The sequence below is a fragment of the Polistes canadensis genome, unplaced genomic scaffold (assembly GCF_001313835.1).
Source record: "Polistes canadensis isolate GaletaPanama2010 unplaced genomic scaffold, ASM131383v1 scaffold_27, whole genome shotgun sequence".
In the NCBI taxonomy this organism is placed as follows: domain Eukaryota; kingdom Metazoa; phylum Arthropoda; class Insecta; order Hymenoptera; family Vespidae; genus Polistes; species Polistes canadensis.
In genome coordinates this window covers 96,189-110,234 of record NW_014569574.1, presented here as the reverse complement: position 1 = coordinate 110,234, position 14,046 = coordinate 96,189, and the positions used below count along the sequence as shown (strand labels likewise).

General features: G+C 33.2%; 2 protein-coding genes across 4 annotated transcripts in view; one reads left to right on the top strand and one right to left on the bottom strand.

The window, feature by feature from the left end:
- The window catches only part of LOC106783891 (protein enabled), a 29,583-nt gene extending 26,840 nt beyond the window's left edge, over positions 1–2,743 (bottom strand). The window contains exon 1 of one of the 2 annotated variants that reach the window (XM_014742866.1): positions 2,517–2,743. In XM_014742866.1, coding sequence (XP_014598352.1) covers positions 2,517–2,521 — 5 coding nt within the window. In that variant the 5' untranslated portion in view covers positions 2,522–2,743. The remainder of the gene's footprint in view (positions 1–2,516) is intronic. The other variant, XM_014742867.1, reaches the window with a different exon arrangement.
- Positions 2,744–3,947: 1,204 nt separating this feature from the next.
- Positions 3,948–14,024, top strand: LOC106783908 (histone-lysine N-methyltransferase ash1). Of its 2 annotated transcripts, none has more exons than XM_014742904.1 (14): positions 3,948–4,157; positions 4,985–5,358; positions 5,476–5,687; positions 5,953–6,075; positions 6,171–9,625; positions 9,706–10,038; positions 10,133–10,413; positions 10,486–10,982; positions 11,065–11,486; positions 11,570–11,896; positions 11,978–12,150; positions 12,259–12,425; positions 12,513–12,716; positions 12,813–14,024. In XM_014742904.1, the coding sequence occupies exons 2-14, from the start codon at positions 5,187–5,189 to the stop codon at positions 12,954–12,956; spliced, it is 6,510 nt and encodes a 2,169-aa protein (XP_014598390.1). In that variant the 5' UTR covers positions 3,948–4,157; positions 4,985–5,186; the 3' UTR covers positions 12,957–14,024. The 2 variants fall into 2 exon arrangements, with proteins under 2 accessions (XP_014598390.1, XP_014598389.1); XM_014742903.1 differs by having other exon boundaries at positions 3,948–4,493.
- The last annotated feature ends 22 nt before the right edge of the window (positions 14,025–14,046 follow it).

Genomic DNA, 14,046 nt, shown 5'->3' with positions numbered 1-14,046 from the left:
ATTATAATATATTAATTATATATATAATGAAGATGATATATTATTCTAAACGAATGCAATTAAATAACCTGTCCTGTTATTAATAATTTTATTTAAACTTGTTCGATATTATTTTATTGTTACACAAACATAAATATGATATTTATCACAGATCTTTTCATCAGTATGATTTGTTTCTAACTAGAAAATAAATCCTTATATAGAACAAGTATTGATAAACCAAAACTATAGTCATACCTAAAGCTTTTTTAACTATGGGAATATAAATTTAGAACGAATACAGTTTGATGACCTATCGCATTTATTAATAATCTTTCTTTCTTTCTTTTTAACTAACTCGATATCTTTTTTTATTACCATAAGCGTAAATACGATATTTATCATAGACGCGTGTCTTTACCTCGTTAGAATTTCTTTCCAACTAGATAATAAATATTTATACTCAATTATATAAGATTAATATCAAAATAGGATAAACCAGCAAAATATCTTACTAATGATAATAAATACAACTTTTTTAAACTAGATAATATCATTTCAGAAAGTTAAAACAATGAAAAATGGGATATAAATGAAGATTAAAATATTCAGAATAAATGCAATTGAGTTGGATGACCTATCGCGTATATTCAGTAATTGTTTTTTTTTCTCATTAGCAAAAATGTAAATATTATCACATATATCTCTCGGGAACGCGTATTTTCTCCATGTTATGACTGTTTTTTTTTAAGCTAAAATATAAATCCTTCTATACGAAGAAGTACAAATAAATTGAAACTAAAAAACCAATAACCAAAAATATTCTCTCAATTGGATAATATTATCCCAGAAAGTTAAAAGCAATCCAAATCAACATGAAGAAAAATAATATTTTTGGAACACGAATGCAATCGAAAAATTTAATAACCTATCGCATATATTTAATAATTCCTGTTGAACCTTTTTTTTTTAGAAACAAATCTAATGTTCGGCGGGGAGAGGAGAGGGCGGGAATTAAAAAAGAAGAAAAAGAAAGGAATAAAAGGAATCATTAAAGCAGCCGGTCCAGGATACGCGCATCGCGTTTCGCTAAAGTCCGAACGAAAAGTCATCGCACTCGCCTTGACATCGATCGCATTTTAAAGCCACCACGTACGTGCGTAGTATCGCGAGATCTCCATATAAGAAACCTTCTCATTGGAGAAACGGAGAAAGAGAATGAAAAAGACATAGTGGAAAAGAAACTTGCAAACTCAGAAAAGGGAAGGACGATGCAAGGATGTCGAATGAAAAAGATACTTGCAGACAATAAGAGAATTAAACGGAGAAAGAGACAGTAAAACAATCAAAAAGAGAGAGAAAAAAATATGACAGAGAAAGAGAGAGAGAGAGAGAGAATATGAAAGAGTATGAGAAAGGAAGAAAGAGAGAGAGAGAGAGAGAAATAATAAGAGGGTTAAAAAGAGACGGAGAGAGATAATAAGATAGTTAGAAAAAGAAAGAGAGAAAATATAAGAGTACAAGAGAGAGAAAAAGAAGGAATAAAAGGGAGTAAGAGAATAAGGAAAGAAAGAAAGAAATAGAGGGAGATGGAAGAGGATACGTCGAAGGGCGAGGACGCAAAGAAGGGCAGGAAAGCAGCTGGTGGCGTTGCTCGCTTTCACGATGCACGATGTCCGCGATGATGCTCGATCGAAACGATGCCCTGTCAAAAATCGTTACTTGCCCCCCGCATTCCTCCTACGCTCTTTCTCATTCTCATTCTCTTTCTCTTTCTCTTTTTCCTTCTCCTCCTACCCCGACATCCTTCCTCGCCCTTTCCTATTACATTCTCTCTGTCTTTCTCTTTCTCATACGCACTCCTTTATTTCATCTCTCTCTTTCTCTCTCTCTCTTTATCTTTTTCTCTCTTTTTCTCTTGACGTGTATTCCATCCCCTGAAAAAAAAATCCTTGCACGTTCACAAGGAGAAAAAAGGAAGTCTTTAACTTTGTTAGATTCTAGGAGAATTTTAAAGAGAAGCTACGACTTGGTGTGGGAGATTCTAAAGAGAGAGAAAGAGAGAGAAAGAGGGAGAGAGAGAGAGAGAGAAATGGAAAGAATCCTTTTCGCGAGCGTCGTGACACACGGGGGATTGGCAGGATGATCGTGTATGCCAGAGAGGGTCAAGGGCCGTAAACAGTCCGTTAGGCCCCCCATGTAAGGCCTTGAAAGGGGAGAATGAGTGAAAAGGCAAAACAGAGGAATAAAGTGTACGTAAGAAAAAAAGAAAGAGAAAGAGAGAAAAAGAGAGATAGAAAGATTTGAATAAAAACAAACGAGCTAAATGAAAGTGATGAAAAGAAAGAAATAAATATAAGGGTTAAATAACAAGAAATATCGAACGGCTAAGAATCGATTTAAATAATATCGTATTCAGAGGTAGTAACATAATATCTTCTTCATCGTCTCATTGTGTATTTGAGGATCCTGTATGTACATTTCTCTGTCGTCTATATTATATCTACAAGTAAAAAAAAAAAGTCTCTTGTACTCACTTCATATTTGCCTGGCCGGGAAGCGTGTGCTATGCCCTCGTGCAAGCGGTATTCCTGCTTCTACACAGTATATCACCGATCCCATGAAAACACGCGAGATTCGGACAAGACTTGCGGTAGTTCGACATAAATAACGCGCGGCACTAACACCACCGTGACACCCAGCTACTGCACATCTGGCCGGCCATATTGCCGACTCTCGATTCGTCCTTACTCCTACCACCACCGCCGCCTTCGTTACTTCGTCTTTGATCTGCGCACGCATAGATGGGGGAACTTACTTCGAACAAATTGTTCCGCCAACCAGATGGCGTTCTTTCGCGTATCCTTATCTCTCATTGGTCCGTTCTTATTATTCGACACTCTTTGAATTCTTATCGTTCATTGGCTTATATCTTTATGAGATTAGATATTCCTTATTTAATGATCTATTATGTAATAGATTCGATTGCATTTACTCAGTTTTTTTTTCTTTTAACTATATTAACTTTCGAGAATATTTTGTTGGTTTTCAGAATATAACATTATATATCGAGTTTCCTGCGTAAGAAGATTTACTGAATTAATTAGTAATGCTCTAATTAATCGCGTTTCATACACGCTTATCCGACCGAAAGTGCACCGACTGTGATTTTGTCCTTATTTGAAAAAAATATAAAAACAATACCCAACAACTAAAAATACCGGTTATATTGTAACAAAAATCATTTGTTTGTATAAATAATTTATATCTAATAACAAATGTGTAATTATTAGGTATTAATTATAAATAAAATATTAGGATTATATGTTTTCTCAATTTTTGTTTAAAATAGACTTCCACCACTTTCACAATAAGCAGTCCAATTATAATACTATAGTATTGAATATTATAACTCTAGTTAGATCATATAGATAAATAAAAATATACAAAACATTTGCTAGTATACTTGCTTTAAAATGATTTATAAAATTTGTGAATGGTAATTTCATATAATTCATTTGTGACCAATCGTCCTTTATATACAACGCCTGTATAAACAGATTGTATTACTACTTGTTATTTCGACCCCTATCATAACAATGCACTTTTACAATATGATAACAAACTGATATAAAATAGATTTGTATTATAATCCTATGTTTTGTATTAACTTCTATAAATCATTTTCGGAAATAATTTCGTACAAGAAATATTATCTGATTTTAGACTCACAATGAAAGAGTCAAGACAAAACAAACAAAAACCTAATCTTTTTCCCTAAGGACTTGAATTTAGGTGGGAAACATTTGAAAAAGGGAAAAAAAAGAACATATAAAACTTGTTAATCATATGAGAAACTCGATTAGATAAATGGTTGTTCTAATCTATATTATCGACGTTACAAATAATATCAATCGTGCAGAATTCTGTAATGAAAAGTTAGATTCTTTAATTTGCCGTAAGGAGAGGTTAGTAACGCACCGATCAAGGTACGCGATATACGCGCCGTGTATTCAGATTCTTCCACGAAAATATATGTATTTCACCGAGAGTGAATAACCCTGGATCGAGGAAGTGATTGGTAGGAGTTTGAGGATCGTGGAAGGAATATTCCAAGCTACAACATTCCTCTTGAGAAGGGAAATGAAGTCTAACTTTCGTTAATTAAATACGCGAGTGTACGTCTATCTTGGATCTAAAACGCCATTTTGTGAGCACGCATCGCGACGTAAACATCAAAACTTTCTAATCCTGTTTATCCTAACGTTGAGACGATTAATCGTTGATCTACGAAAAAAATCGAATACGAACTTTGTTCGATCGTTTGCAATTTATGACCGTTAGAAAAGTTAACGTTTTTTCATTCCTTCCGTAAAGACGTTTCGCGCCAAATCCGGCAGAACGCACCTGGCGCGTTAACAGGCCCACAAACAGCTGTCCCGTTTCTCATCAATTTTTACGATATCCTAGATCGGTCCTTGGTTTTAAGGTATCGAGGAAATTCCTTGGACCAGGTAGATCCTTTTTCTAAAATTTTCTTTCTTATTTATCTATTTTCTCCCAAATATTATTTTCAACTTGTTCCATAACCGTTCTTCTCTCATAAAATGCGCCTCATGTTTTTTCACTTGCATCACATTTTAAAACGAACGTCGGTTATAATTCATACCTCCCCTTAATTCCCAATTAGTCACGAATTCCAATGACGAAATCTAACGTAAAATAATTTCTTGGAGTTTATTTTTCGTCAGTTGAATTCATATCAAAATTGTAATTATTTGCAAGTTATTATATAAATTAGTTTGTCTATAAATAATGTTTGATCGATTTGATTATAAGGTGTTAGAAATTACATGCTACAACAAGTGTATATTATTATTTGCTTCTCTCTAATATTTGTGGAGAATTATGTGCTTATCGATAATCTTAGCCACTATAAACACATGGATAATAGTGTAAGTCAATGTTTATTTTTGTATTTGTAATCAATTTATTTATCTTTCAGTCTTCCTCCTCCATTTGTGTTTCCTTCAAAGAGAAACGTATCGACATGTAGAAAAGAACTTTATAAATGTATGGTTAAACCAAGTGAACGGCTTATATTTAAAAATTTTAAAAATGTGATATTAACCAAGATTAATGGTTGAAGTAAAATATAAGGAATGGTATTCAATTGTATTCTCCCTGGATGTCAGATAAGCTGAAAAATGTCTGGTGATTCAGGATGGAGTGCTGTTATCCATCATCCTTCAGAATTAGAATTACAGAATTGGAATTGGGAAGAAAACGATGGAGAACAGGAAAGAGAACTTCCTTCGACAGTTGATATGGATGCCATAAAAGGTGGAGGTAGCTGGGATCCTGCTAATGGAGCTAATGGTACTATTTAATATTCAATTTTATTTTTATTGATTTTGTATTAGAGAAATAAATTATTATAAAGAAATAAAATTTAAAATGCGAATACCTTTTTACATATTATTTTATTGTACTTAGGAACTGATTCTATTGATTCCGAAGAAGATTCTGATTCTGACGAAGAAAGTTCTGGTGGAACCGAAGGCAGCTGTTCTTATTCAGATTCAAATTCAGAATCCGACGACGAAAGTAGTGAAGAGGAAGAAGGGGAAGATACTGGATCTAATTCAGATTGTACGTCTGAACATAGCGAGCAAACGTTTTCAATCCAAGAAGCTAATTTTGAATCGGTATGCATTATAATGTGTGCTTCTGCAAAAGTACGGTAATGTAGGAAATATTAGTTAGATAAATAATAAGTATTAATTATACGAATTTCAATGGTCTGTGGAAAAATTTTATCGACAATTGCACATTGCATTTCAATAAGATGACCCTTTTCAATAAGAAGTCTTAACAACACAATTGCATCGCTTGGAATTCGAATGGTTAAATCAGATCTATATTTATTACTTGTAATTATATATAATTGTATAAGAAACATTCATTTTGTAGGGAGCACTTAAATTAAAAATCAGCATGAAGGGTCCAAAAAAGGAAGATATGGATAAAAGTAAACATGATAAAAATCGAAAAAACATGACTAAAAAGATTAAAGCAACAAATCGCGGAGTAAAAGTAAGTTGTTTCTCTAACTACGTAAGCTTATTTAGTACAACACATTATGTTATAGAAACTTACATAATTGCAATTATATTATTCTGTATGATTAGTCTTCAGAATGTAGCAGCGATGACTCTGATTCATTAACAAGTCAGAATTTACAACAAACGCATCAAGCGTCTATTCAACAATCGCAGCAACAGCAACAACAACATCAGCCGCTTCAAGAAATAAATCAAGAAGACTTGGCAGCTATTTTACCGGATCAAGAACACGAGGATGCTCCGTTCGACGGATTTGAGGACTCTGAAAGTGGCCGTTTGGTATCTAAAGCTATTGAACGTATGTCGTTAGGAGCGGACTCAGACAATAGTGAAAATGGTGATCAAAATCCTATACCTGTATATAGTTCGACGCTTTTACAACAATTTGTTGAAAAGACGGCACTTTTGTCAGAACCTCGAAAAAGACGTAGCAAGTTAGGAAAGAAACTTAACGATACCGAATATCCTTGCGTATCAAACGTATCACCGGATTCAGGCATTCAATCTGTAGATAATAGTCCTTTGCATTTAGCAATTAGTCCAGTAAGCCCGCCAGTTCCCACGCAATCTCCTGTACAGCCAGTTGTTCCAAAACCAGCTGTTAACGTGGATAGAGTTTTATATCCACCTAAAAGAAAACCAGGTAGACCTGCAAAAGCAGTATCTACCCAACCCCGTGGCCCAGGAAGGCCCAGATTAAAGCCAGAAGTTACTGAGAAGATAGAAAAAGTTGAGAAAAATGAAAAAAAAAATACGCAATTGCAACAAAAGGTTGTAAAGAAAGAAATACCAACCGGAAAGAGGGGTAAAGTCAAACCCTTGCCAAAATCAACAACAACTCAACAAGATACATCTGTAGTTAAAAAAGTTAAAGATAAGAAGCCTTTCCAAAATAAACGGTCTAGTACAGTGAAAGTTTTACAGGAGAAAGCGAGTAAGCGAGTAAACGAAAAAGCATCACCAGCTAGAGTTAAGTGCCTAAACAGAACGGTAGCAAATAAAGCTATACGAGAAACGACACAATGTGATAGCAAAGTTTGTAAGAAATTAAAACAAGAGAAACCTAATGTATCTAACAAAAGTATGGTCCCGGTAACACGTCAAAAACAATCTTCGTGCGAGCGTAACGCAAGCGAACCAAAAACTGTGCATCCTAATAAAAGATGTTCGAAAGAAAATAGAAATAATGCGGGTACAACAACCAGAAAGCAAAGCTCGTTAAAGAAACCTATTCCACAAACTACACGACGCGTTTTAAAAGAAAACAAATGTAATAAAAAGAGTAATTCAACGTTTGAAACCAATGGAGTAAGTGTCCAAACATTAATATCCTTACCCATTGGGGAGTTAAAAACAGAAAACGTAGAAAATGTATCTAATAAATGTGACAAAGCGACACAACCAATACATACTCATTGTCACAAGCATCATCATCATAAACATCGCCGGCGAATGTTAACGCCACCAAAACATCCAATTCGTATCGATCCATGTATTATACAAGAATTAGAAAAGCTAATCGATGAATTTACTAGATCTTGTAGTTTAGGAAGAAATAATAATAATTCTAATCATACGGAGTTACCACAAATTTTTCGAGTAAAAAAGCTTACAAAGAAGAGAAAATGTGATTTAAATTCGAATGACGATCAGAAGGTAAAAAGACGCTTGAAAAAAGATAAAGTACTTTCAAATGCAGATTCAAAGAGCAATATGAACACGAGTACAAATTCTAATCCAAATGAACAAAGATTGCCATTAAAAAAAAGGCATTATCATGTGTCTAGTCCTCATAGCTCCCAGAGTTCAAATGCTAGTTGTACTGATACTAATTTGAACGAATCTAATTCGACTGAAAACCATATAGAGGAAGCTATCGAAGCTACTATTAATAGGTATGGTGGAAGTTCAGCATCTTCTGTTCATGAAGAAAATGTCGTAAATGTACCCAAAAAGAAACTTAAAGATAATGAAAATGCAGTACCTGAAAAACAAGGAAACAACGCCGGTGAATCTTTAGAAGATAAACCTTTAAATCAATTAGAAGTACAACCTCGAAGAAAGAAGAAGATCGTAAAAGATCTTAGAGTTACAGTTACAAAATTATCCTCTGAAAATCATGGATTATTGGATAAAGTTGATAAATCTGAGAAATCTACTAACGAGAAAAATGTAAAAAATCATACAGATAAATCGAGTAAATCAGAAAAAATAGTTGCAGATAAAGTTGTGAAATCTGATAAAAATCAAGCGGATAAAGTAGAAAAAGTTGACCCTACAATCGAAAATGAGCACTTAGAAAAAGATATAAAAGTTGATGCAGAGGAAAATTTAACTGATAATAGTAACATACAAATAGGTGGACTCGATAAAAAGATCAAATCAGATAATGCGTTAAACGTTCCAAATCCAGTAAATCCTTCTGCAGCATTGCTCCTTACGAAGAAAAAAATTCGAAGGCGTAAAACGATCAATCGTACAGGTTTTCCAACATTAAAAAAAAAGAAAAAGAAAGTATGTCCTCCTATTGAAACAAGTGTAATTAAAAAGGGGACTGTTGTTCCTGGAAGTAATCTAATACCTAAGGATCAAGATTGTATGAAAGAAGATATCCAAGAAAGTAAGCTGGATAGTAAAGTTGCCTTGTCAAGTGACAAAATTTCAAACGACACTCCGATTGAAGATGACGTTAAAGTCAAAAATGGAAATAAATCACAAAATCAAATAGAAATTAAAGATTTCGAAGATTCTAATTCGGGACGCAATATGACATCGAGTCATAGTGGTTCTGATGAGATATTAGATTCTTGTCCAGGACAATTAAGAGTACGTAAAGACCTTGTTGAATCTGACAGTAGTACTCCTTCTGATAAAATATACCCAGTTAAGTTTGAGAAACTTCAAGATTGTAGAATTTATGATGAGAATGCATCGTTAGAAGAGTCTCTTGAAAGATATACTCAGAATCAAAGAATAGCCGAACTTAATGAGGAGAATTTAAAGAAATTAGAACGTGCGAATGCTCATACCAATGTGAAAATGGAATTATCTGGTTGTTTTAATAATAATCATAAAAAGAGAAGAGGATCGTCTAGTCCATGTAATTTAACATTGAGAAATGCGAAACGTCTACGAGGTACAGGCTATGATACAGAAAGCGATGCTCTTCTTGGCAGTGATGTAACTAGCGATGAACACGAAACTGGAAAACAATTGAGTATACCACATACCAGAAAGCAACAATCTAGGTGGAAACAACGTTATTTGCAAGCTGGAATTTTTTCTGGATATGCTAAGGAAGATGATTCCAAGAAAATCTCAAATGCTGAAGCTAATTCTGGGAAGAATAAACTGTTATGTGATACAAACGATCATTCGTCTGCGTTATTACCAGCTTCATATCAATGCGGTAAACTTTTACGTCAACGAAAAATGCAATTTCAAATGCCTTATGATCTATGGTGGTTACATACTCATCCAAGAGTACAAGATAGAGATTATGTGCCATCTTGGAATTACAAGTAAGTTAAGTATTTTATTTAAATAATATTTAAAGTATTCATTTGTTTGTTTTATTATTTATATATGCATTGTGTTGCAGAAAAATAAAAACGAATGTTTATTACGATGTCAAACCGACAACTTTGTACGAGTCGCAATCTTGCGAATGTAAACCAGAAAGTGGTTGCGGCGACGATTGCATCAATCGTATGGTATTTAGCGAATGTTCGCCGCAATTCTGTCCTTGTGGTGAAAAATGCCAAAATCAAAAAATTCAAAAACATGAATGGGCACCAGGACTTCAAAGGTTTATGACCGAAAATAAAGGTTGGGGCGTAAAAACTCATCAGTTCATTAAGTCAGGAGATTTTATTTTAGAATATGTTGGTGAAGTTGTTTCAGAACGAGAATTTAAATCTAGAATGGCAACAAGGTAATCTATTTTTTTTAACATATTATCCAGCATTAGAGCTTTGCTTCAATGTCTTAAAAAGAAAATCATTTTTCTTGACCTGTTATTCATTTAGATACGCCGATGATATACACCATTATTGTTTACATTTGGACGGAGGTTTGGTAATAGATGGTCACCGTATGGGTGGTAATGGTAGGTTTGTTAATCATTCGTGCGAACCTAATTGCGAAATGCAAAAATGGAGTGTACATGGACTACCGCGAATGGCTTTATTTGCATCCAGAGATATAGAACCTGATGAAGAACTAACATACGATTACAATTTTGCACTCTTTAATCCATCGGAAGGTCAACAGTGTAAATGTGGTAGTAGCGCCTGTAGAGGAGTTATAGGTAAATAATAAATAATATTTTTAATTAAGATATAGACCATTTGTCACCTAATTTTGTTTTTTATTTTATCAGGAGGAAAAAGTCAAAGAGTGCCAAGAACTATTACCTCGATTCCTTCGCAAGTAGAACCAACGGAAAGAAGATCGGTTGGTAGGCCACGTAAAAATGTTCGTAAATCCAACACGGTGCAATCCACTAATTCTAAGGGAATTTGTAAATCGCGTAAAGTAGGCGATTCTAGTCTTGTTAATGCACCCATGCTTAAACCAATGTCTCACCAGCAACGTTGTTTCGCCCAGCAACATCATTGCTTCCTGTTAAGAAACTTAGAGAAAGTAAGACGACTTAAATCTTCAATTAATCAAGTGCAAGTACAAAATGGTAAAACAAAATTTAGTAGTACGAATAATATAAAGGACAAAAATTCTGGCGATTCTAAGACGCAATCGGACGCATTCTATTCACAATTAACGGCATTGACGAATACCAATACAAGAACCGTACGTACAAGAAGACTTGCACAAGCGCAGGATGATCCAGAAGTTCATAAGACTGCCAAATTAGCTAAGGTTCACGATTGTTTTATACATTAAAATGTGCTTATATTATTAATCATACTTATACTTACAATTTATACATTTCTTTTTCTAGGTGCTAAAAGATTTATACTCTATAGTAGCTAACGCTAATGACGAAAATAACCAATTATTGTGCACACCATTCGTGAATTTACCAGCTAAAAGAAAATTACCTGATTATTATGAAAAAATATCAGACCCTGTAGATTTGAGTATGATAGATCAATGTATTGGTACTGGTCATTACAAAACCGCCGAACAATTTGATCAAGACATGATAAGACTTTTTGATAATAACGTGAGGTTCTTCGGCAGAACATCCGAAGTTGGAATAGCAGCTGCTAGACTTAGAAAATTGTATTTGGGAAGTAAACCTGATTTTGTAAAAGCTATAACGGAAGCAACAGGTTCGCCTCCTTCTCAAGGATTTTTACCTCCTCGAGGATCTTCTTCTGGAGAAGAAGATGTTATTAGATGTATATGTGGATTGCATAGGTAATTTTAAATCAAATGATTGGATGATCTAATCTTGTTCACATTTGTTTTCTTATAATAAAACTAATTGATCTTATATTTAGGGACGAGGGCCTAATGATTCAATGCGAACGATGTCTTGTTTGGCAACACTGTGATTGTGTCAAAGCTGACGTAAATGTTGAATCTTATTTGTGCGAAAGGTGTTTGCCAAGACCAGTTGATCTAGAGATACCACTGGAAGGTGAGGAAGAAGAAGAAGGCAAGACACATTTTGTAACATTGTTGCGAGGAGATTTACAACTTAGACAAGGAGATACGGTATATGTATTAAGAGATACACCTGAAAAGCATACATATAAAACTATTCAAAAACCAGATTATGAACAGATGGATATCTTCAGAATTGAAAGACTTTGGAAAAATACAGAGTGAGTATCTACAGAATGTTGAACACGAATAAAACAAAAAGAGACTTGCAAGGCATTGATAATAATTAAATTATTTTACAGGGGAGAAAGATTTGTGTTTGGTCACCATTATTTAAGACCTCATGAAACTTATCATGAACCAACTCGCAAATTTTATGAAAACGAAGTAGTATGCGCACCTTTGTATGAAGCAGTACCATGTGATCTTGTTGCTGAACGTTGTTGGGTTCTTGACCCACATACTTTTTGTAAAGGTATTACAATAATTACATAATATCAATAATGATTATAATTTAGATATTATATGTATAAATATGATTTTTGTTATTGTTTTTTATTTAATTATTTCTTTATAAACATAGGCCGACCAGTTGGATCTACACCAGAACATACTTATGTTTGTGAATATCGCGTTGATCGAGCTGCACGTCTTTTTACTAAAGTAGCAAGAGCCAGACATCAAGTGTGCACAAAACCTTATGCATTTGAAACATTTCCACAACGGATCAAACATTATCGCACATACTTGGTAATGTCCTAACTTTCTAATATTACAATTTATTAAACAATGTTAAAATACAGATTAATACAATCTAATAATATTAATTATGTGTAGCCACACAGTCTTGATGGTATTAACGTTGGGAGTAAAGTGAGTAAAGATAAAAAGAAAAATAATCAAGATACCGATAATCATCACAAAGTAGAGTCATCTGACAATACAAAAGCAACTAATAAGGAAAAAGCATCTAGCAGCAGAACTAGACGGAGATCTAGTGAAATGTTAACAATTGCACCATCTGTTACATCTTATGCACAGGTAATGCGAAAGATAATAGCTTGAATCGTTTAATTCTCTCAAAAGCTGTTTGTTCACTCCTTATACGAGCTCTATCGAAATAAACTTTTTTTACAGAGAGAAGAACAGAGAAAGAGACTGAATAGCATTCTGGTTAATTTGTTGCAAAAAATGCCAAATAAGAAAGATCCATTGGACTTATCATTCCTTCTGGAAAGGAACAGACGAAACCGTAAAAGACCAACCGGACTTAATCCGTGACATTGGATAATACATCAACAATAATATTGTGTTATGTGTAGGTAACAAACTCTTATTAAAATTCGAGAGAATAGATAAACTGGCTAATAATCTTTAAATAACTCGGAACAGCAATACGTAAATATGTCTAACTATTTTATCCTTTTCTTAAAGAAAATATTGAAAAAGCGTTTCCTTTTTCATACAACCCGTCCATTCATGTAATCTGTATTGGAAACGTAGCCATGCATTACATTTCCTGGATATAAATAAGGCGAACTAAGATGTTTTTTATAAATATTGTTTCCGTATATCATAAAACTATAGAAAATAATTTCACTTAATTGAAAATATTTTCTATAATTTTATCGTATTTTTATGTGAAGGACTGTATTTTCACTGGTGTATTTGTGAATTCTTGTATAGTACTTTTTTATGAGAACTGATTTGATAATAATTGAAATGAAACGACGATTGGCTTTAATCTTGCCAATAATTCTGGCATAATATGTTGCCAGCACATTGATATATGTATATTAACGAATAAATATTAGTTTTGATTCGAGTTTCAGTGAAGATACGGTCGTTAATTATATTTATAAAAAAAATATAATAATAAAAATAAAAAATAAAATCCCAGATAGTATATCGCGTACAGTTTGTAACTGTTTTAACTTATTAGTAATGATTTTCATATAAATACAAATTATCTGAAGATATACGATTTCAAATGCATATATATAACAAGCAAAAGAAACGTGTTATTCTCTATTTGGATGTAGCAGGCTACTTTAATATTGAACAATTGTATAGAATCATTTGTAAATCCTCTCATAGTTGATGTAGTTAAATGTACAAAGGTAATAAATTACACAAAGAAATGAGATCATATGAAGGAACTAACGAGAATAATGAATATATAGATTAATAGAAAGAGAAAAAAGAGAGAGAACTTGTGAAAATTTATTGCACAAAATATTAATATTATATTTTTCATAAAAACTTCCAGTGTCATTTGAATCAAGTGTATAGTAGATTTTTCAATTAATAGAGCAAGTCTTACTAATGTATTTAATTTATCTATCTATATATATATATATATATATATATA